Raw genomic sequence first — 25,142 nt, forward strand, 5'->3', positions numbered from 1 at the left:
AACAGCCCCCACCTGAGACTTACAGACTTCAAAACATCATGTTACAATTATTACATTTCTACAACATTAACTTTTCATTACAAATACATTTCAGTACATGGTTTGTGTTCTTACAGTTTTTATTTACAGTTTCAGTTCAGTTCAGTTTCTCTTTATTCTTTATTTACACAAGTTTCACAGATTCATGTTTGTTCACTTTTATTTGACAATACATTTACATTTCATTCTTCAACACAAAACTTCCACATTAGATCCATTGTTTATCTATTGGTCCCTCTTTTTCCCATTCTACTGGAATTTCATCTGTTTCATTATTCTGTTGTGTAACATTAAATGCAAATCTCTGAGGAGGTTGACCTTTCGTTTTTCTCTCTGATTTCCTGACATTATCTATTTCCATTTCTTCTTCACTTTCAATTTTATTCGGACCTGCACCACTAGTACTTGGCATTTCTGTATCATGTGTTGTTATGTCTTCACTTCTCAGTCTTTTAACAGTACGTTTGCCACTATGTATTAAATCTGTTAATGCAGTTTTTAATGGAATTTGTTGCCCGAAAGGAACATCCGCAGCTTCCTGTTTGCTTTCACTATCTAGGATCACTGTTTGACTGTCTCTCCAAGGTTTATCTATCACCTTTATGTTTCTGCTTAACACCACTTGTTGTTTCTCAGGCAACCAAACTCTATAATATGAATTCTGAAATCCCAAAACGCGTCCTGCCTGCGCTTTTGACTGTTTTATAACATGTACCCAGCATTTTGCCCCAAAACGTTCTATGTGTTTCACCCTGGGTTTTCTTCCAGTCAGTTTCTCATAGGGAGACATGCCTATTGTTCTGTGCATTAGGCGGTTCTGAATATAAACAGTGTACAGAATACATTCACCCCAATAAGTGTTATTCATATCAGCATCTGCTAGCATTGCTCTCAATGAATCCTGCAATGACCGGTTCCTCCTCTCTGCCGTCCCGTTGGAGGATGGGCTGAAGGGAGCAGTTAGACTTTGAATTATCCCCTTCTTTTCCAAATATGTTTGAAATGAATTACTGGTAAATTCACCACCTCTATCTGATCTGATATTTTTGATAACAACCCCATGTTGTGTTTCTGTTCTCTGTATGAATGCCTTTAATTTCTCTTCTGCATCACTTTTCTTTTTCAATAAGAACACATGTGTAAATCTGGAGAAATCATCCACAATCACTAAATAAAACCTTGCTCCACCTTTTGAGCACTGAAAAGGTCCAGCTAAATCCACATGTATAAGCTGATAGGGTTCAGAAGTCGTGCTTTCACAGCTCTTATTTACTGGATTCACAGTCATTTTTGTTTTATAGCATACCTCACACTCATCCACATGCTCACAGTGTTTTAACTTCAAATCTTGACTATATTTTGGGGTGTTTTGTATCTTTTGGAAATGGGTGTGTGCCAGTTTTCTGTGCCATTCATGGACACAATTATCATGTTTCTCTTTATTTACTGCTATCCAAGCACACATGTGTTTATCAAGCTTGCACTCAACCATAAACATATTGTTCTGTAATTTCCCTTGCATGCATATTTCACCATCTTTTCTCACAAAACATCTATCCCCTTCAAATGTAACTTTACAACCTATTTGAGCCAATTTTCTCACTGATAGAATGTTATATTTTAAACCAGAAATCAATAATACATCTGTTATAATTCCCAAATTACCCATCTTCAGCGTTCCTCTCGCAGTTGCGTCCTGAGTCGATCCGTCAGCCAGATAAAGCTTCTCCTGCGTCGGCTTTGAAGTGTAAAATAAACTAGAGTCTGTGATTAGGCAATTAGACGCTCCACTGTCAAGAAGCCATTTAGAGTTAATCAGTTTATTGCTCTCCTTAGAAACAAAGTTCACGCTTGCTCTCTGACTTTCAAAGTTTCTGTTATTCCTCTTCTTTAAACAATGTCTCTGTATATGCCCACGTGATCCACAAAAATAACATATTTTAGTCTCTTGCCTGCTTCTTTGATTTTGGTGTTGTACAGACACAGTCTTAGTCTCTTTTAATTCTATTTTCTTATTCTCTTGCCTCCTATTCCGCTCTTGTTGAAGTTTCTGTTCCACAAAGTCCAAAGTCAGATTCCCGTCAGGTTGGGTTTCCAGGCTAGAGACCAGCACTTCCCATTTTTGATCCAATGAAGATAACAGGAGATAAACCATCTGTAAGTCATTATGATGCACGCCTCGATCTTGGAGCTCTGCATTTAATCTACGAAATTCAGTCAAATGCTCTTCCATAGTCACTTCATCTGTAAAACGCATCTGATAAAGCTTCCGTGCTAAACACAGCCTGCTTCCCGCAGTTTGCTGTACATGCGCGGCTCTTAACTTTTCCCACATCTGATTAGCAGTCGGCTCATTACTCACCAGCAACAGTTGTGAATCTGATAGCCCCAGAGTAATAAAAGCCTTCGCTTTCTCGTCTTTCTTCAGCCACGCTGCTGAAGGAGCTGCCGGAGGGGGTTTTTCCACGACATCATTCAAATCCTCTTTAATCAGAACTGCTCTCATTCTCCACTTCCAGCTGGAGTAATTTACAGCATTCAGCCTCTCCATCGGCATCCCGGAAGACAGATTTACAGCCATGTTGCCCACTCTTACTTGCCTCTTACTTGCACTTTGTTTCTCTCTGCAACAACGCCACTTCACCGGCTCTCGAACCCGCTACCACGCCTGATAAGCTGGGCCCATAACCCCTGTTGGCGAGTGCGTGTGTAGGTCAGACATGGTTTGAATCCAAAAGCCGTTTAGAACAGGAATAAGACAGGCCAGGCAAGTTTCATGTAAGAGTCTTTACTAGGCAAAGACATTAGAGACATCTCTCTCCATTGACATTTCTTCCCCCACTCTGAGTTCCTGCCAGTTCCCACCTTATCACACTCTCAGTCAGCCACACTGACCTTGATTGTCTGGAACTCTGTTCTCGCAGCTTAACCCTTCTGCTTCAGGTTTCTCTCTGCTAAAAACCTTGTCTGTGAGTCTCACAACCTGCGTCACTGACCAACAAATGGGTGGCTCTACAGATTTTGCTGGATGACAGTTCCCATAATCCCTGGTTGTTGGACATCCTGGTTGGGAGCTGGAGTCTGACAATATCTGGGGGTCCACAGGTTTCTCATCAATGGGCTAGAGGCTTTTAATGGTTGCTGCATCTATAACCTCTTGGAGCATGGCTGATCTCTTAGATGATCTTGGGCTCTTGGGTTATTTCTGCTACACCTGCTTCATTCTTTGGCTGCTTTTTACATTCATATACCTGGGCTACTTTCACACATGGGGCTTATTGCATTAGTTTAACAGATTAAAATGGTAGCGCTTCTGTCCTGATTTCTAAAATTCCTTTCACACTGCAGTACCTGATATACCAGCATGTTGCGCAAATGTCTTTCATGCTGCTGCACCAGGATCAGGCGGAAAAGGCAAAAAAAAAAAAAAAAACCAGCAGGAAAGCAAAAACTCCAAAAAGAATGAGCCAGAAACAAAACATTGAGGAAAAAGGTAAAAAGTGGTCACTTACAAAATACAAGCTGTTGACTGAGGAGAAAAGGAGGGCTTAAAAGACAATAGAAAAGGACTTGAAAAGACTTGAAAGCAACTTCAGCAACCATCACACACAATAGGCCTAATGTCTGAAGGCAGCCAGGGGAAACTAGCTGGAGTAAACTGAACAGAGAAGAGAAAAAAGGCAGGTAAGATCTTTTAGACATTTTAGCAGCTGCTTGGCTCCATGGGTGTGTGTGTGTGTGTGTGACAGTGGAAGAGGCTAGAAAGAACAGGACTTCCAAGGCACAGATCAGAGGACTAACTCAGAAAAACAATGTAAGAAAGACTCACCAAAGGCAAATGAAAGCAATTAGGGAACAGGCACAGGCAGGAACAAATAAAAAATACAGAAAAATAGTATTGCTAGAGAGAGGAAGCTAGGATGCTTGTAACATGACAGGCTGCTAGTGCAAATCTGCAAATTAGCGCTACACTTGCACTACATTCCACTAGATTTCTGGAACTAGGTAAAATACAATGTGCAAATTACCAGGTAAGAAATCATCAGAATAACAGAATAAAGTGCAGTGTGAAAGCAGCCCTGATGGTGGAACTGAAGCTGTTTTTACTTTTCCCTTCACCTGACTGGTTTTCTTACATTAACTTATTTGAAGGGTGGAGTAAGAGGTGCACTGCTCCATACTAGACAGGGTTCTAAACACTTCTGAGTGTTTTTTTCAACTTTTTTACAAAAACAAAACAAACTGGATTGTCTGTTTGCTTTTTAATTTAGTCTCGATACTAGGCAATCGTCATATTTGACGATCTTGCATATGCAAAAAAAAAATCCTGCTTCCTCTGTGCCCCCCCCCCCCCGCAGAAAATGGAAGCTGAGGGAACAGGACGCTACTTGCCCTCTGTTCTGTAGCTTAGTTTTGAAGCTGAGATGACAAACCGTACAAGGAATTCTCTTTTGACTAAAAAGAAACAGCAGTTCCTCGTGTGGGCTGTGACATTTTTTGAAATGGAGCAGTTTGTGTTTGCCTTCCAGAGCATCCCTGAACTTCATAGACGAATTATCTCAAGTGTGTCATTGTAACTAACCATTTCTCTGTCTTTTCTTAAGGTAGTTTTATCACTAACTCTCTATACCTTGGCCATGGTACTCCCATTTTATTTTAACTTTTTGCTCACTGATTTAGGGTGGCAGTTTCTCATGAACTTTTAGTCTTATTTGTGGTGACTGCATTCTGAATAAGTGGTGGGCTGACTCTGATTGCTACTGGTTATAGCATTTCTGCTGCTTTTTCATTCTGTCACAACTGTAGTGTTGTTCTTAAATTGCAGGCTCTGTGATTATGGCTAGTGAGATGGAGTTAGTAGTTTGGAATTAATGCTGTGCTTAAGCTGATTGGACAAACTACAATGGACTGTGTGTATTAATAGAATTCAGTGAAGTTTGCTATTCAATCTGCAGAAATAAAATTGAAAGGTTAAAGTGTGCTGGTAAAAGCATTTGTAATTATTCAGTTCATTTATTTCCACACTTTTTCATATCCATGGTTTTCATATAATGATGTGTGAAGCCTTATTGTTCCTCAGGAGCTTCCTGATGGAGAAGTTCAGTAATGGCAGACAAGATGTCCTTCTGCCACCATTAATGATCTTCTCATGCTCACCCACATGGGTTCATTCTTGGGTGCACTCTCAGTTTGCGTAAGGCAGAAGTGTCCAACCTGTGGCCTTCCAAATGTTGGATTCCAGCCCTCATCAGCCCTGGCCAGCATGGATAATGATCACAATATGGGAGTTCTGTAACATCCAATAGTAATGTCCAGTAGTCAATTCACTTGGCTCCTGTCAGTAATATAACCACAAGCATGAACCATGCTAGTTCTTAAGACTATGTTGGAGATTCCAGCAGGGCTGTGGAGTTGGTACGCCAAACCTTCGACTCCGACTCGTCTATTTTTCTACTGTCCGACTCCGACTCCACCCCAAATTGCTTCTAACTCCACAGCCCTGGAAAGGACTGTAAATGTCTTTTTAAATTGGAAGCTCCCATAGGAGCATTTTTATCGCTGCCTGAATATGCGCTGGTCTTGGCATCACAGCATTTGTCTTCATCTGGGTCCTGTGTCATACACTGATGCACAAAATGTTTTCCATCTTGAGTTATGGTGAAATGCTGAACTACAGCTGACTTCATGGGAAGCTCCTTCGACATTTTGAATTTATATTTTTAAAAATTTGTCAATCAAAATTTATTTTGAAGTCGGAGTCGGTACATTTCTACCGACTCCACCCAAAATTGCTTCCGACTCCATGACTCTGACTCTGACTCCACAGCCCTGGATTCCAGTGGCATCCCTGACTGTTGAGGAAAGTCATCTTCTGGTTAAGTTCCCCAAGGAGGTTGAGAATCCTTGTCTGTCTCAGCACAGAAACAGTCCTGGATGAGAATGACTGTATACTATAGCCAGCATAGATTTTTTTGCATTCCACAATGTTAAATTGAAAATACCCCTTGTGCCATTCTGCTTCTTCCTATAAGCTCATTTCAAAACAAAACCTTATAAAACTTATAGCTGTAAACTCAGAGAAGCTTGCTTAACAACCCTCTAAGTTTTCATGGCGATACACAAAACACTCAGACAAAATCTAGAGTTCAAAGTGTAAAATGGGGGGGGGGGGAATCCGGACCCCTGTTGGACTTTTTTTGTCAGTGGTCTCATAATGTGTTGAAATTAATTAAAAATCAGCCATGTTCACAGAGTACCTGTAATCTTATTACTGACCTTGCCCCGTACTCTGACCTTCATCTTCTGCAGCTTAAAAGTTTTTAAAATGCCTGACTGGTTTTTAATTAAGAAATTTAACATTGGACTATATGATAGTGCAGGGCATGCTCAGTAAGAACCAACTATCAGTGTTCTAAAAGCTAGACTTACAGGTGCTTGGCTTGGCTTGATTAATCAGGGGGCCACACCCACACTAGATTTATTCGACTTTAAACAGTCATGGCTTCTCCCAAATAATTCTAGTAAGTGTAGTTTGTGAAGTGTAGTTTGTGAAGGGTTTTTATTTGTTTATACCTGCTCTTGGTATAGTGTGTTTGTTTAAAAGCAACTTTTGCCTGCCTTATAAAAGAAGGATGTGCTTTTAACTTAAGAGGGCAGAGGAAAAGATCCAGGTGGCTGCCATTCATGTTGTAACGGGCAGAGGGAGATACAGAGTGGGGAGGCGGTTATATCAGGGAAGATGGGTGCGTAACAGGGTGCTGGTTGCCCCCAAACTGTCTCCCCGTTTAAAGAGTCTGGATAGCCTTGGTGATAGTCCCTCTGGGTTGAAAATGCTGCTCTTGAATGCCAGGTCGGTGAATGGTAAAACAACGGCCATTCAGGATTTGATCCTGGATGAGCACGCCGACCTGGAATGTATCACAGAGACCTGGTTGGATGAAGCTGGGGGGGGGGTTAATCTCTCTCACCTCTGTCCACCAGGCTTCTCAGTTCAGCAGCAGGCGAGACCTGGGGGGCGGGGAGGTGGAGTTGCAGTGGTCTATTGTGATACCATTCTCCTGACCAGGTGCCCTATCCCACAGTCTTCGGGGTTCGAGTGTGTGTATATGAAAATGGGTGGCCAGGACAGAATAGGGATTCTGTTGGTGTACCGCCCACCCCGGTGCTCAACAGTCTCCCTTCCTGAGCTAGCCGGGGTGGTCTCGGGGTTGATGTTGGAGTCCCCTCGGCTTGTAGTGATGGGGGACTTCAACATCAATACCAAGACCGCTCTGGCAGGAGTGGCTCAGGACTTCATGGCCTCCATGGCAACCATGGGTCTGTCCCAAGTAATATCTGGCCCCACCCATGCTGCTGGCCACACCCTGGACCTTGTTTTCTGTGCTGGATGGGATGATGATGATCTTGGTGTGGAGGAACTCTTTGTAGTTCCATTGTCATGGACAGATCATTACCTGGTTGAGTTTAGACTCACTGGGACTCAAAATCTCTGCAGGGGTGGGGGACCGATTAGGATGGTCCGCCCCAGGAGGCTGATGGATCCAGATGGTTTCCTCATGGCTCTTGGGGATTTTCCTGTCATCTTGGCAGGCAATTCTGTCAAAGCTCTGGCTGACCTCTGGAATGGGGAAATGGCCAGGGCGGTGGACATGATCACTCCTGAGCGTCCCCTTTCTTGGCATGGAGCCAAACCAGCCCCCTGGTTTACCAGGGAGCTGGCGGTGATGAAATGTACGAGACGGAGACTAGAGCGACATTGGCGGAAGACTCAGAGTGAGTCTGACCGGACACGGGCTAGAGCCTATTTGAGGGCCTACTCCGTGGCAGTGCGGGCAGCAAAGAAATTATTCTTTTCTGCCACCATTGTGTCTGCTGGGAGCCAGCCAGTGGAGCTGTTTCAAGTGGTCAGAGGTCTTTTATGTTCTGGCCCCCGAGAGAGTAACACAGACCACTCAACAGCCCGTTGTCAAGAATTTGCATGGCACTTTGCAGATAAAATTGCTCAGATTCATTCCGACTTGGATGCTCTAGTTGATACAGTCTCAGCGGATGTAACCTTGGCTCCTGTCTGTGCAGTAATAATGGATTATTTTCAATTTGTACAATCCGAGGATGTGGACAGGATCCTTGGAGAAGTGAGAGCCACCATATGTCTACTAGACCCTTGTCCCTCCTGGCTCATTAAAAGTGCCAGAGGGGGTCTGGCTGAGTGGGTGAAGGGAGTGGTCAGTGCCTCCCTACAGCAAGGCAGAGTTCCAATATGCCTCGAGACAGTTGTAAGACCTTTGCTAAAAAAGCCCTCCCTGGACCGCTCTATAATGGATAATTATCGGCCAGTGTCCAATGTTCTGTTTTTGGCCAAGGTGATAGAGCGTGTGGTGGCCTCCCAGCTCTAGGGATTCCTGGATGAAATGGATTATCTGGATCCATTTCAGTCTGGTTTCAGGCCTGGTTATGGGACGGAGGCGGCATTGGTCGCCTTGGTGGATGACCTACACAGAGAACTGGACGGGGGAGTGTGTCCCTGTTGGTTCTGCAGGACCTCTCAGCAGCTGTCGATACCATCGACCATGGTATCCTTCTGGGACGCCTTGCCGGAATGGGACTTGGGGGCACTGTTTTACGGTGGCTCCATTCCTTCCTGGAGGGGTGAACCCAGAAAGTGGTGCTGGGGGATTCCTGTTCGACTCCTTGGCTGTTGGCCTGTGGGGTCCCTCAGGGTTCAGTTTTGTCCCCCATGCTATTTAACATCTACATGAAAACACTGGGAGGGGTTGTGCGAGGGTTCGGGGTTCAGTGCCAGCAGTATGCAGATGACACCCAACTCTATTTCCACCTAACTCCAAGGAAGCTGTCTCGGTTCTAAACCAGTGTCTGACATCAGTGGTGGATTGGATGAGGATGAACAAATTGAAGCTCAATCCAGACAAGACAGAGGTGCTCCTGGTCAGGCGTAAGGCAGATCAGGGAATAGGGATTCAGCCGGTGCTGGATGGGGTTACACTCCTCCTGAAGACACAGGTTCGCAGTTTGGGTGTGCTCCTGGACTCAGCCTTAAACTTGGAGGCCCAGATTTCTGCGGTGGCCAGGAGTGCTTTTGCACAGTTAAGACTAGTGCGCCAACTGTGCCTGTTCCTGGAGTCGCCTGATCTGGCGATGGTGACACATGCCTTAGTTACATCCCGTTTAGATTACTGTAACACGCTCTACGTGGGGCTGCCTTTGAAGACTGTTCGGAAACTTCAGCTGGTGCAATGAGCTGCAGCCAGAATGCTAACTGGGGCTGGTTACATGGATCATACAACTCCCTTGTTACAACAGCTCCACTGGCTGCCAGTCTGTTTCCGGACAAAATTCAAAGTGCTGGTTATGACCTATAAAGCTCTATATGGGTTAGGTCCAGGCTATGAGTCAGACCATATCTCCCTATACGAACCTGCCCGGGCCCTGAGATCTTCAGGAGAGGCCTTTCTCTCGGTTCCAACACCTTCACAAGCTAGACTGGTGGGGACACGAGATAGGGCCTTTTCAGTGGTGGCCCCTAGGTTGTGGAATTCCCTTCCTAGGGAGGTAAGAATGGCCTCCTCTGTGCAGTCCTTCCGTCGGCAGGTAAAGACTTTTCTCTTCCTACAGGCTTTGGGACCTGAAGGTTTTAAGGACAGGGCTTGAAGTGGGTGCTGTACTGTCATTGTTTTATCTGCATGGGTATTTAAACTGAGTTTGCAGTATTTTAAATGTTGTTAAATGGCTTTAATATTTCAATAGTTTAATTATATTTTAATGCAGATTTTTGTATGTTCTTAATTATGTGTACTTTTTATCTGGAAGCCGCCTTGAGTTCCAGTTTGGAAAAAGGGCGGAGTATTAATAATAATAATAACAACAACAACAATAATAACAATAATAAGAGTCCTGGGAGTTTCTAGAAGGCACCCAATTCCCCTCACAGAGCTACTATTCCACTTCCTGTGTAGCTTGGAAGAATTTGGTAACGTGCCAGGAAGTGGATTGGACTGTGAAAGACCAACCCAAATCGTGTTTGCATTTTGACAAATTTGTAGGGCAGTACAATATCTCAGAGAGGAGGTCAGGTGTCCTGCTCCCCTGGTGCATTCACTATAGCTGCCCAATTTCCCTGCTTTTAAAAGTTTGATAGAAATATCTGTTGGCTATAGGTACGTTCTTAAGCCGCAATATTTTTTTTGCCTGTTAGTGAACTATATCTGATTCTGAAATGAACATTGACTGATTAGCTTCAGTAGCAATAACTACAGCAGTTGTTGAAAGTGAAGTGTAGTTTACTGGTGGATGCTTCTATGCCAATATCTATCTAAATCTGTCCATCAAGGTTCTTGTTCTTTCCAGAGAGAAGTCCAAGAAATTTAAAAAAGTGGGGAAAGAAAAGAGGAACAGTAGATATTGTTAACTTAAATCTTGGTTTGTGTTCTATGAGAACACTTAACAACACTTGCAGTGAGATCACTAATTCCTTCCCCAAACAGGGCTTCTTCCCACCTTTGTTGATTGTCTCTTTTTAACAGCACATGACAATGATCTCTTCAGTGAACCTTTGAGAAATTCTTAGTGGTTTTGTTTCCTAGAATAATCCCCCCATTTTGAAGAGATTAGCCCTTTTAGCTACCTGCCCAGAAGGACATTCTTCAAATTATACAGAGCGTTGTTATGAGTGGTAATTCAATGCTATTCCTACTCAGAGTAGGCCTATTGAAGTTAATAGACATTTCTAACTTAGTTTCATGAATTTCAGTGGGTAGGACTTAGTACATAGTCCCATTGGATTGTACTCGACTTACTTCTTCACTTATTTGAGTTACTTACGCCAACCTTTTCAAGCTAATTTCCCAAACAGTAAAAACAAAATAACAGTTAAATCCAATGTAAGCATCGTTAGTAAATGGAATATCCACAGGTGTAATCATATTGGCTAGTATTCTAGGTGTGATTTAATAGTGATATATTATGTCGCTTTGCTTCTATTTTTTTTTTTAAAGCCACAATTTAAAAACAAATAAAATGCTAAACACCACACAACATTATTTTAGGAACTAGTAGAAAGAATAAAAATAGAAGGCTCAATGGTAAAATGCCTTCTGGAATAGAGGTTTTCAAAAAATCATCTAAAATGAGGGAGCTTATAAGGCCTGTCTTGGGAGATAATTCCATGACAAAGGATGAAATGAGACGTGATGTTAATTGGTGCAATACAAGTCATGTGGACATTTTAATAAACGTAAAGAGCAGCAGAGGGGCAGCCTGAGGGTTGCGCAGGGGTGGAGAAGGGGAGTTTAAATCTTTAAGAACATGAGAAGAGCCTGCTGGATCAGGCCAGTGGCCCATCTAGTCCAGCATCCTGTTCTCACAGTGGCCAACCAGGTGCCTGGGGGAAGCCCGCAAGCAGGACCCGAGTGCAAGAACACTCTCCCCTCCTGAGGCTTCTGGCAACTGGTTTTCAGAAGCATGCTGCCTCGACTAGGGTGGCACAGCACAGCCATCATGGCTAGTAGCCATTGATAGCCTTGTCCTCCATGAATGTGTCTAATCCTCTTTTAAAGCCATCCAAGCTGGTGGCCGTTACTGCATCTTGTGGGAGCAAATTCCATAGTTTAACTATGCGCTGAGTAAAGAAGTACTTCCTTTTGTCTGTCCTGAATCTTCCAACATTCAGCTTCTTTGAATGTCCATGAGTTCTAGTATTATGAGAGAGGGAGAAGAACTTTTCTCTATCCACTTTCTCAATGCCATGCATAATTTTATACACTTCTATCATGTCTCCTCTGACCCGCCTTTTCTCTAAACTAAAAAGCCCCAAATGCTGCAACCTTTCCTCGTAAGGGAGTCGCTCCATCCCCTTGATCATTCTGGTTGCCCTCTTCTGAACCTTTTCCAACTCTATAATATCCTTTTTGAGATGAGGCGACCAGAACTGTAAACGATATTCCAAATGCGGCCGCACCATAGATTTATACAACGGCATTATGATATCGGCTGTTTTATTTTCAATACCATTCCTAATTATCCCTAGCATGGAATCTGCCTTTTTCACAGCTGCCGCACACTGCACTGTCCTGACAGAAATCTCTCCAAAACTGCAGTTTGTATTTTGAATGAAGCTGCCCCTGTGCCCATGGAAGTTTCCCTTAAAATGAGATAGCAGCTTTAGAGAACATTTTTGTGTTGGCACTAAGGCAGGGAGATATTTAAACTCCCCCCTCCTGACTCCTGTGTAGTTCCAGGGCGGCTCAGGCTCTCCCTCAGCAGGTCTTACAAAATGCCCTGAACCTCCAAAGTTAACAGGTAGATCTTTAGACTGCTTATTCTTTAGAGGGAAATGCAACCCCATCCAAAACAGGCTGCATACCTCCACCCAGATCAGCAGAATTCCCATCTACCAGTACCTTTGTCTTTCCTGACTATATTAATTGGCCTTAGTGATGGTTAATGCTGACTGATTTGCAGTAGCAAAAAGGCCATGAGAGTGTCCCTCCTTCACATTTGCTTGTGTAACCTTACACTAAAAGCAGATGTGGGGAATCTATGGCTCTCAGATGTTGCTGAACTACAATTTCCATCATCCCTATCCATTGGTCATACCTGGCAGGGCTGACGGGAGTTGTCGTTCAGCAACATCTGGAGGGCCAAAGGTGCCCCACTCATGCTTTAAACTGGACCTGCCCCATTTTCCTTGTACAGGACAAAGCTTTAGCTACTATAGCTCTTTGAACATCTGTGCTACTGCAGCTTTAGGCATCATTATAGGACTGGACTTCATGTTCTCTAATCTAACACAAACAGTAGGTCTCACCGTGTCCCTTGTGAAAAAATATTCTCACCATGTCCCTTGTTGCTTGTTTATGAATAAGCCAATCACATTTCTCTATGTGGCTAAGGCTTGGAAAACAAAGTAGGTCCACTAATGCATTTTACTGGCCTAGTTTCTGTTGAGGATGACTCAAGCATTTGAAAGTTGTTGTTATTTTGACTTATTAATCTCTTGTTACCCAAACTGTAAATATAAACATAAATATAGTATATATAAATTAATAAAATAAAAAAAATACTTATAGACATCAGTATTTTCATACAAAACAACACCACCCCTCCCCTTCTAAGTTTCCTGGGCCGCAACCTCTGATAGCATTTGACCTGCCCTGCTCTTGGGACAGAAGAGTTCTGGTACATAGAATTGTGGGTTTCTTATTGCTGGTGGATTTGAAGGTTCTGGGTGCTGAGATGGCGCTCCCTGGCTTCCAGGAGTGTTATGCTCTGAAATGCAGGAAAATTCTACATCTGTGCTCTCCACTATTCCAGTTATTCAGTCAACTTAGGTTTCCATGTTGCTGCCTTCATATTTTGTGTTTTATTTCTTCTATTTAGCATCATAATGACTAAGCTCACTTTCCATCCAGGCAGACGACAGCTTATTTGCAAGAACAGTTCTCTGTATATTTTCCTTTTCGTTATGACCTAATGGGAAAGCCGTTCATGTTCTGTGAAATGAAAATGCAAAATGCCAGTTGCATTTACTACCGCCAGTAACCCCACCCCAATTTTGTGTTTTGTTTTAGTTGAAATACTTTGAATGCTCTGTCTTTGTGTGTGTTTTATTTCTGAGCATTTGTTTTTTAAAACACCATTCAGTTTTTTTGTCTTTTCCAGATTTCTTACAATAATTGTGAGTAATTGGGGAGAGATGTTTAACATGTTGATAGAAAGCACAGGGTATTAAAATAGTGCAGTTAGACATGGGATGAATCCTTTGTAAAGTGATTTTAAAAGCCGTTCATTAATATTGTCAGACTCCATATGTTTCAAATAATATATATAAAATCCCACGTGGAACGTTTGTTTCTGTATTTGTGTTTATAAGAAACCAAGATATAACTTGTGTTCCCCATGCAGTGAACTGAGCTGTGACTATTATTGTTTTTTGTTTTATTTTTGGTACAACAATCTTTGTCAAGTGACATGCTTTTGGGTACAGTATGCTTTGTCACGTGACATGCTTTCACTGGTTAAAATGTGCTTGTCGTGGGGCTGTGCAGTGCAACTCTTAAAAAAGAAAAATCAGGTGTTGCTGACATGTTAATTTATCGCTTCCCCTTTTTTCCCCTCCTCAGTGATCAATGTAGGGACAGACCGTGTATGAACATGAGGCACTAACTGGAAGCTTAGCACCTCAGCTACTTCACCTTGCACATTGTACGGTTTGTTTGCAATGGAGATCAAGGAAGAAAAAAAAGAACGAAGACAAGGCTATTTTGCCCGGTAAGCACTCATTTTTCTTTCAGTTGATTAAAAATGCAATTGTGGACTTTTCCTCCTGGTATTGTAACATTTTAACCGCTGTCACCAAAGGAGCCCCAGTGTGGGATCAGGCTTGGACTGCATTTTCTATGTGAGCTACGGTTTGGTTTCTTTTCCTTTCTTGTCTCAGGGTATCCACACTTACTTGACACTTACAGGTTAGAGCTCTCATTATGCATCTAGTTTCGAACTGCTTTGGATCTCTTTCTTTTATTGTTGGTGTATGTTCAGTCTGGACGTTAGGGACCTGGTTTCTATTTAACCTTGATGGTCAAGCTTCATTACCAGGGTACTGCACAAGTCTTTTTTAACCAAGAGGGGTAGTGCAGGGGTGGAGAATCTGTGGCTCTCCAGATGTTGCTGGACTCCCTCCTCCCATCATGCCTGACCGGGGCCAGCTCCAGGGTTCTTGGGGCCCCTGGGCACAGGATACCAGAGGGCCCTTTTGCCCCATCGTTTCCTTCTTAAATCACACTCCTCCATCTTGGCTCCTCCCCTTTAAACTAAAATTTTGACCGTGACAGCCACTTATTGTCAAAGAAAAAAACAAACTTTAGTATTCCATTAGGTGTCTTTTTAATTGTTTTGTCAACTGTATAACATAGAGATATAACTTGATCTGCAACCCTATGGACATTTATCTGCCACCCTGAGTTCCTTTGGGAGAAAGGGTGTGATGTAAACTGAATAAATAAAAAAATAAACAAGATTCATAGGGATTTCCATCTGAGTAGGCATATACATAGGATTGCACTGTCACATATAGAACTTGAGCCCTAACTTAGATGTAAACAGAAATTTTCAGCATGCAAAAGATCCTTTGTTCAATCCCTGGCAAGTCCAGGTAGGGCTGAGAATAATTCCTGTCTGAAACTCTGGAAAGCCATTGCCGTTCAACCTAGACAATGATGAGCTATTGGCCTCTGCCAATCCTTCTCATTTGGAATACCAAAATTCAAGAATTGGGAAAATATGGAATTTTTAGATTAGCTTTTTGATGGGAGTGGGTAAGGGAGGAGGGAAGAAAGAAGAGGAAAAGATCCAGCTGGACTTCGTTCTCTCTTCAGGAAGGGGAGAGGAAAAAGGACTTGGGGTAAAAGCTGCTGCCATCACTGACTGCAAGCAGGCAGATCTAAAATTTATTTTCTAAAAGGGTGAGTGGCGAGCACCACTAGTGTACAGGTGAATCTGGGATTTTTGTCCCAATGTACATCACTTCACACTTCCTTACATTGAACCAGATTTGCCATTGCTCATTCACACATTTTTGAGAGATGCTTTTCGAGTTCCTCGTGACCCCTTTTAGTTGGAACCACCCTGAACAACTGAGTGTCATCAGCAGTAAACTTGGCCACCTCAGAGTTCATTTCTAACTACAGGTCATTTGTGAACAAATTTAAAAGCAAGACAGGGGAGTGGACAGCATTGGGTTAGGGATGCCAGTGGTTGGATTTGATAAAAGGCAGTTTTATATTATCTACAAATTCGTCCCATTTGAAATATATCACTACCAGAACTCAAGAATAGGGAGAACACTTTGAAAAGGACATCTGGAGTTTCTAGTATAGCTTTTTTGAGCTGGGGGAGGCAGGGATGAAAGCATACAGCAGACTTGGATTCAAAAAAACTTGGACAAAAAGTAGAGAACACATATTCAATCATTACCTTACTCACACATTTGAGGCACTAGCATCAAAAATTGGTGGGGGGCTTAAAGTGTCAGCATGGCGAACAAACAACCTTGTATAAAAACAAGACAATAAGTTACAGTGAAATATTGTGTAGACTGTGCTTTGCTCCCCTCACACTTTTCTATAAGTTCTCCTTAGCTTTGTGTGGTTGCTTGCTTACTTGCATAATTACTTATGCATAATTATAATAATATTGCATAATTACTTGCTAATTACTTATGTAAATTCCAAGAAAGTGCAAAGCCTCCCGCTCCCGGCTGCAGATAAAAGGGCTTCCTTCCAAGCAGGGCTGGAAGGAAGGGAAGATTGGTAGCCTCGCAGTGAGCAACCAGTTCAACACCATGCGGAAAGAATGCACACTCTGCTTTTAGGAGGCATGCGCACAGCAGAGAAATAAGCAGTTTCTGACGTGAAGCCCCAACTCAGTGGGAGTGACTCAGCTCCTATGAGAAGTAAGGAGGACGGTAAAGAAATCTAGAAGCATAGAAAGCAAGCAGTGTGCTGGGAGGCAGGCAGATTTTTTTTTTCAAATGGGGAGATGGAGGGTGGCAGTGGCAGCATGGGCAGTGGTGTCAGGCCAGCTTGGGACAGTGGGCCCCCGTTAGGTTGTGGGCCCTCGGCCAGTGCCCCAACTGGGCTATGCTTACTGCTGGCCCTGTCCCCGTCCCCGACTGTTTACCATCCTGGCAGGGGTTTATGTGAGTCCAACATCATCTGGAGGCCTAGGGGTTTCATGACTCCTAGTGTAGTGAGTAAGGAAGCCTTCTGAAGTGAAATAATGTTAATGCTGGTATAGCACACATCAATGTTCATAGAAGAAAATGTTTGGGTTTTAAAGTAAATGTATTCAATTTCTATCCAGCCCTTCGTCCTGAATGAGTCCAGGGTACAATAAGATACAATTAGTGCTTATAGAATATTAACATGAAACAAAAACAGTTAACAACTTGGGTATTACATGTACCATTTTAAACTGTTCAAATAAAATATCTAGGCATTAAAATTAGTGTTTATTTGGATAATCTATTAACAATGTTATATAATGTTTAAATAAATACAGGCATACCCCGCTTAACATTGCTTCACTTAATGTTGCCTCGCTATAACGTACATGCTCCATACATCCCCACACCCCGCTTAACGTTCGCAATAACGTACATTTTATTGGCATGACGCCGCTGCCATCTAGTGGTGATTGCGTGCAGTACAAGTGAAGACAATTGCTTCACTTAAAGTAGATTTTCACTTAAAGTATACTCTCCGGTCCCATTGCGAACGTTAAAGCGGTGTATGCCTGTACTTCAGAGTGGGCAAAATATAAAAAAACTTGGCTGGTTATGTAAGATGAATATCACACTAAGGTTAATAAAACTTGGCTGGGTATGTAAGATGAAATATCACACGAAGATAATTTTGTATATTTTTGACAATGCTGATTGAAATACTTGATAAAAAATATTGGGCTGTATTTGGCTTAGTTATACTTAAAGTATGCCCATTACAATTAGTGTACGAGATCGGGCGTGTTCAGGGTAATATGGCTGTAGACTTTAAATGGCAATGCTATTGAGCAAATCTTTTATACAAAATATCTTGGAATCCAAATGCAAAGCTCTGGGCTTTGGTCTCAACAGCGTAGGCAGGGAATTGATTTAGCGAGTCTTAGCCAACAGCTTATTTTAAGGGTGTTTTTTTTTTTTGCAAGATGGCCAATACATTCCTGCTGCTATTCAAATCTATAAAGCAAAGACTCTGGCCCAGCTTACATATGGTGTCCCAGTCTGGATTCTGAGCTTCAACCCCCAATTAGAAAGAATACAATCAACTTTCCTTAGGAAATTATTGGGTCTCCCTTTCTGTGTGAGTAATGCAGCTATCTACTTAGAAGTGGGTACCTGTTTGGTAGCTTGTAAAGCCTGGACTGGCATCCTGAAGTGGTGGCTGTGCTTACATTTCTTAGCATCCCTACTGCTCTCAGATTCCTTTGACAGCCGTTGGATGCATGCGGTGGTGAAAAAAAATAAACACTTAGGGTTTTTCTCTTGAAGTGCTGGGGAATTATGGACTTGAGAAGGCCCTGATCTCTGTTGCTCAAAGATTAATAGATATAGATTTACAGCACCTGAGAAATGCAGCCAATAAATTCTGCTCCCCACTAATTTATAGTAATTTTAGTAATTATGGAATTACTGTGGCCCCTTACATGTTTTCATTGACCATCTAAAAATATAGGAGAGCATTTACTCTTGCTCGATTCAACATGCTGCCCTCGGCACTGTTAAAAGGCCGTTTTAATAAGATCCGGTCAGTGAACTGACATGCCCTTGCGGAGCTGGTGTAATAGAATCTGTAGAACATGTTCTTTCCTGTGAATTGTATGATGAATTTAGAAGGAAGTTAATCTCTCCTTTGTTAACTGCTTTGCCTAAGGGCAATCCTGCCAATTTGGTGTTGATCTGTTTAAGTGATGTGTCTTCTTACGTCACCACTAATGTTGCAAAGTTTTTTCTCATTACAGTACAAATTAGGAAATGTTGCCAGCCCGCTCCTTAAAGAATTATCTATGGGCCTTAGGAATTCTGGTGGTTTTGTCTCTTAAGTATTTTAATCTTTTATACTGTATGTTTTTTAATATGTGGTCTGTGACCGTAATAAAATGATTCATTCATTCATTCAGTTAGTGTACTTAAGTTAGTCACTCACGACTAACTTAAATATGTTGCTTTCAGTAGGTGTACTCTGAATATGACTTGGTAAGATATAACCTATTGGGTACTATCCCATGCACACCTACTTGGGAATCAGTTGCATTGCTCTCACAGTAGCTTAGTATATATGCTTAGGATTGTGCTGCATGTGTGAATGACAATGTTTAATTTAAAATGTTTTTGATAGAATGTAAAAAAGCTAGAATTTTATGGTTTGTAATATTATGTTGACCTTCGTTTTAAATAATAGATACATGACGTTACTGTGTGATAAAATAATCGAGTTTCTTGAAAAATATTTTTAATCATACTGTTTTTTAAAAAAGAATTCTGCTGTAACATCAATAAAAAAGTGCTGTGGCGATTCTGTGCTATCAACTCTCTTCAGTCTGTATTCATTGTTGATCATTAATAATAATACTCGATGCAACAAAATGAAATTTCTACTGTGGAATGTAATCTGGGGGGAAAGTATAATTGATCTTTTAAGAACCATTTAATAGTGCAGAGTTGCTTTTAGAAATGGAAGGGAATCTATGATGCCTTTTTGGAAGAAAAAATGTATTGCATCTCAAGGTCATAAAATAGTTTGTGAATTGAAAGGGAGCAATGTAGTTTTTTAAAAAAAACTGAAATACCCAAAGATGTGATGAACTGCTACAATCTAGGAAACAGCCTCCTAGAGACTTACTTAGCAAGCTGCCAGTGATAGACACTATAAAAGATGGGATACTTCCGTCCTAAAGATCAAGAAGACTCTCCAGCCCCTCTCTCCAGCCCTTCCCCAGACCATACCTGTCACTGGCCCTGCTCTATGTCCTCTTCAAGTTCTTTGTGTGGCTAGAATATGTGCCTGAATGAAGGATAAAGAGGCCTGTGTGTAGAAACTTCTGACCTGTGGCAGCCGGTGGCTTCATGTCAGTAGAGCAGTGGAATCTACTCTGGGTTTTAGGACAGACTTTCCAGAAGCTGTCTATAGGTTCAGTGCCTTGGACAGCTCCTTGAAATTTTGGACTAAAGCATGGAGCAGATTCCACTGTACCACTGACATGGAACCACCAGCTGCCACTGCTTCTGATTATACAAAGGTCAGTCTTGCATCCATTGCGCCACCCACTTTTTGCCTGTGGCTCCTTCACATCACTGGTATGTGGTCCCTGGAAGGGTGCCCATGAGGGCATGCGGCGCTTACACTGAAAAAGGTTCCCATCCCTGTTTTGTAGAATTCTTTGTTTCATTGGCCTTTAGATGGGGCACCTCATCCAGATAAAGTAATTGGTGTTTTGAAATATCAGTTAAGGCCTGCAATGCACTGAGACAAAGCACTAGGGTGAAAACAGGCAGCTGGTTGTTGTGTGTGGAGTGCTTAACATCGTCTTGTGGCAGCTCTGAGCAAGTGGCAGGGTTCTGTTGCTATAGATTCAACAAGCATGGTGAGACAAGTCTTGTCACGCTCCTATAATCATGGGGAGGCAGGAGCAGTAGTCTATGGATGGCGAACTTGCCGTGTATTTATTTATTTTACTGATTAAATTTATATCTTGCCCTTCCTCCCAAGGGTGCCCAGGGTAGCAAACATATCAGTGCTTAAACTGATATGGGACTGAATCAGCCTTGGTCGCCCTGATGGATGACCTTTATTGGGAGAAGGACAGGGGGAGTGTGACCCTGTTATTCTTACTTGATCTCTCAGCGGCTTTTGACCATGGTATCCTTCTGGGCCGACTTGGTGAGCTGGGTATTGGAGGCACTGTTTTGCAGTGGTTCCGATCCTATCTCCAGGGTCGCTCTCAGAGAATAGCATTGGGTGACTGTCTTTCGGCCCCCTGGCAGTTGTGCTGTGAGGTGCCGCAGGGTACCATCTTGTCCCCTATGCTGTTTAACATCTATATGATATATCTTATATATAAATAAATAAATAAATAAAAACCTAATGCTCTCACAGCTAATAATTTCAAGGTTGCCAGGAATAGTATATTTCAGCCATCAAATGCCTGGGCAAACAGGAATATTTTTAAATTCCTCTGGAAAATTAATAAACAGTGCGGGCAGACATACCTCACCAAGGAAAGCATTCTACAAATGGGGAACTGCCACAGAGAAGGCCCATGTAGTTCGTGCCACTGCGCTGTACATTTTATTAACAGCAGATGAAACTCCTTTGCCCATCAGCAGTCGTTTTCCTCTTTTCTTTGCCTTGGTTCACCCAATTCTGATGGTTAGCAGTTTCAGCATCACTGCATCCCCCCATGCTGTGCTAAACATAGGTGAGTTGCCTTAGTTTTTTCTAAGCTGGGTTCAGATATTAAAAAAATATGAAGTGCATATATAAAGCTGCCAGATAATATCATAGTCCACCCCCATAGGGGTTGGGAATCTTTTTGGCTGCATGGCCAGATCCTTATTAGAATATGCCTCATGGGGCCAATTGGAATGGGGGTTGCCCACCTCTCAATCACACTTTGTCATTGTGAAGTCACATGACTGGCGAGTGAAAGGCACCCACTTGTCAAAATCCCTTGTGTTTTCCTTAAGTCTCATAATCGTATCCTTAAAGGGGAAGGGGGGAGGCTTGGAAACACTTTTTCAAAGTCACCTTGTGCTTCCCTTTTAATTCCCTTTAATTCTATAAGTCTCCCTCTCCCCCTTTGGGTCCCTGATTGTGGAGAATTAAAAGGGAAAGGCAAGGAGACTTGGAAAAGTCTGCAAGACCTTTCTTCTGTTTGAGCAAATGGAAGAGCAGGAACTGTCTTAAAGCCTCTGCAAAAGCCTCTTTGAAGCAGCTCATGTGTGTGAACTGCTTTACTTTTGCACAGGACTTTAATCCCCACTCCACTGATAAGCGAAGACTAAATCCTGCTGCCTTGGCTTTGTGAACTTGTTCCCTGCTGTGGAACTTGTCCTCCTACCCACCTGCTGATGTCACTAGTGGTGTCAGCACATGGGCTGGTGGGCATAGTTTGGGGAAAATGGCCTTGGGGGCCCAATGGGACCCCCTGAATGGGCCATGATTGGCCCAGAGGCTGGAGGTTCCTAACCCCTGGTTTACATTTATAATGCCTGGTGCTCTTCTCTACACATTCAAATGAATGCACGTCCGTGATCCCTGCCATTGCCTATAACATCCTAGCTATGGAAAAAGTCACCTGTCAGTACAAAAAAGCACCACGTACTCTGATATGGTAAATGTACACACAAAGCTGCATTTAGTCTAAGGCTGCAAACACACTAGTTGACAGATCAAAGCATTTCCATTAGCCACACCTGGAGAGGGAACGGGTTGATCTGCCGCTTAGCTGTGAAATCTAGTTGAAGCTGATTTTTTTAAAAAATGCACCCAGCCTGCATTTTACAGTAAAAAGGGATGGGGTTTGATTAGCGTCATGTGCCCCATTTTCAGAAGAGACAGGTGGAGATGCATTGGAACCAGCAAAACAATGAGTGTGTTTCTACACTAAGATGCATTAATATGGGTTTTCTGTGTTTGAGAGTCTATCATTTTTTCATTAAATTTATCTCATGTTTTTTAACTATGGAGTATTTTTTCCTAAATAAACATAACCATTCTCTGAATTGCTTTTATTTTTTCTTCTGGGTGATTTATTTTTCCTCGTGGCTCCTTCCTCCCCTCCCTTTTTTTGCCTTTGCTGTAGACTGAAATAACCTTTGGTTTTGTCAGCACAATGTCTGCATACTGTAAATAGTTTTATCTGACAGACGCTCGTTTCCCCCCCCTTCTGTTGAAATTTCAGATCACAGTTAAGTCTGTGGGATAACTGAGCTGTTTCAAAAGGTCCGGTGGCAAGAATTCTGAGGCTGTGACTGGCCTGGTGACCTACCATGAACCATGTATGCTCAGAGACATTGTCGTAGAATCATTGAGGAGCTGTTGTAGACCATGTAGACTAACCTCCCTGCTCAGTGCCAACAGATAGCTGTCTAGACTCTGCTTGAAGACCTCCAGCAAGAGAGAGCCTCCCACCCATATAGAATAATTGCTTCCATTGTCAAGCTAGTCTTTGGGATGAGATGTGTCTCCCAATTTCAGTCAAAATCTACTGTAACGTCTATTTAATGTAGCTGTGTTCTGGATAGCAGAGAACAAGTATTTGACCTCATCTATGTAACAGTCCTTCAAGTATTTGATGAGTGCTTTCACGTCCCACCTCAGTCTTGCCTTCTCCGTGCTAAGCATGCTCAGTCAGTTCTTCAGTCAGTCCTTCAAACTTTCCTCACAGGTAGTGGGGTAAAAAGGCATCTTACTTGTCCCGTCCTCTATTTGTTGCATGCAGCATTGTTTCCATTTCACTGCAGTTCATCTTCCGCCAAAAACTATGTTATTCACCTCGCTGGCTGCTGTGGCAAAATTATGTAACTTGCATAACTAATTACATAACTTACACTGTTATGTTCTTCATTCAGTGCAAAGGAAACACAATGCAAATGGAGGGAAAATCTAATCAATTACGTATTGTTTTTGGACTGAAAGCAACAGTGACAGCAAATACCAATCGTATTCGCTGGAATGGCATGGCATCAAGGAAGGCAGGGGCTCTCTGCTTTCACCAGAGTAAAAGGTGTGCTCACCAGTAGCAAGCTGGGAAGTGCATTTGTATATCCTTAGCTAACCCTTAAAATTTGTGTCATCAGCAGGAAAGGAAGGGCTGTAGCTCATTGGCAGAGCATCTGCTTTGTGTGCAGAAGGTCCCAGGTTCAATCCTCAGCATTTCCAGGTAGGTCTGAGAGAGCAAATGGGGCCTTGTAATTGGGAGGCAATATGAAGCCTCTGGATTGGCCTGAGTTAATGTTTCTATGAAGTCTGAGACCCTGACCTTTTGCTCTTATTTGTTAACATTTGAACAAAAGAAGAGCTTGCTGGATCAGGCCAATGGCCCATCTAGTCCAGCATACTGTTTTCACAGTGGCCAACCAGATGTATGTGGGAAATCAGCAAGCAGGACCTGAGCACAAGAGCACTCTCCCCTCCTGCAGTTTCCAGCAACTGGTATTCAGAAGCATACTGCCTCCGACAGAGCTATCCCTTCTGCCTACTGCACTTCAGGCTCCAGCTCTGGACCCTAAGTTGGTTGGTTGGGTAATATGGTTGCCCATAGTCCTGGCCTGGCCTCGACACCTTGAAATGGTTGTGCCTTACGTTTAATTTTCCTAAGAGCTTTCAGCACTTAGGAAAGGTGTCTCATTAAAGTTACCTGTTGAACAATATATTGAAGAGGCTATGTGATCTTTCTTAGTGCTGTTCGATCAGTATGTTCCAGTGTCATAGAGGACAGTGGTTCTCAAACTGGTCTTTAGCCATGGCTGTAGAACATGCATTTCACGCATGAGTGGGCTCTAATTATGGGTTCTTTCTCCATACGTGACATGTTGTGAATGCTTTTCCAGGGTCTTATGTGGACAAAGAGCAAAGATATGCAGCCAGGAAAACCAATGAATGATGGACAAATTTCTCTCTGCTTACCTTGTTGCCCTCAAGGTACAGGGAAGAGGACAGATGTCTCTTCCAATCATTGAATAATTATTTATTTTCCCATTGCTCTTTTGTTGCCTTGAAGTTGTCCTCCTTTGTTCTGCCACCTTCCCCCTATCTGTCTGCACCTATTAATGTATTTGCACCTTGGTGGTTCTTCCTGGTAGGTTCATTTTGAGACACTGTAATTTAACAACTATTTTTAAAAGAATTTGGTGCTGATAGGTTCAGAATAAGTGATGTGGTCTCGAACCTGTTGGCAGATCTACAGTGTAGTGTTGGGATGCTTTTTGCTAATGGCACTTCACTCAACACTGCTCCAGCCATCTACACACTCTGTTCCCCACATCTGTCACGTTGACATATGGAGAATTGGAGAAAGAACTGAATAACCCTGTGGTACAATAAGAGTTTAAACCTCCAAGTAGAAGCATCCTTTGATAACGCCCAGTTTAATAGTCAGATCTACCCTGGATGTAGTTACGGAGAACTGGCATTTTGGTAAATAAACCAGACTAGGGTAGATGCTGACTGCCCTGAATACAGAGTTTGTTTGACTTGCACAAGTATTCCAAGGATAAATCAACATTGTCTAAGTCCTCCATGGTTACATACTGTGGATACTTCAACTCTAAGTGCTCTAAGTGGTATTAGACAAGAGTATTGAATGATGAAATGATGAAACTGAGGTTATCATACTTTGGACACATAATGAGAAGACATGATTCACTAGGAAAGACAATAATGCTGAGGAAAACAGAAGGGAGTAGAAAAAGAGGAAGGCCAAACAAGAGATGGGTTGATTCCATAAAGGAAGCCACAGACCGGAACTTACAAGATCTGAACAGGGTCGTTCATGACAGATGCTCTTGGAGGTCACTGATTCATAGG

General features: G+C 42.5%; 1 protein-coding gene across 7 annotated transcripts in view; it reads left to right on the forward strand.

Moving 5' to 3' along the window:
• Positions 1 to 25,142, forward strand: part of NCOA7 (nuclear receptor coactivator 7) — a 123,242-nt gene that overhangs the window by 29,098 nt on the left and 69,002 nt on the right. For all 7 annotated transcript variants that reach the window (XM_061623769.1, XM_061623773.1, XM_061623768.1 and 4 more), the window contains one exon: positions 14,178 to 14,325. In XM_061623769.1, the coding sequence (XP_061479753.1) occupies positions 14,276 to 14,325 (50 nt within the window). In that variant the 5' untranslated portion in view covers positions 14,178 to 14,275. The remainder of the gene's footprint in view (positions 1 to 14,177; positions 14,326 to 25,142) is intronic.

This window comes from Rhineura floridana, chromosome 4, assembly GCF_030035675.1.
Source record: "Rhineura floridana isolate rRhiFlo1 chromosome 4, rRhiFlo1.hap2, whole genome shotgun sequence".
Lineage (NCBI taxonomy): Eukaryota > Metazoa > Chordata > Lepidosauria > Squamata > Rhineuridae > Rhineura > Rhineura floridana.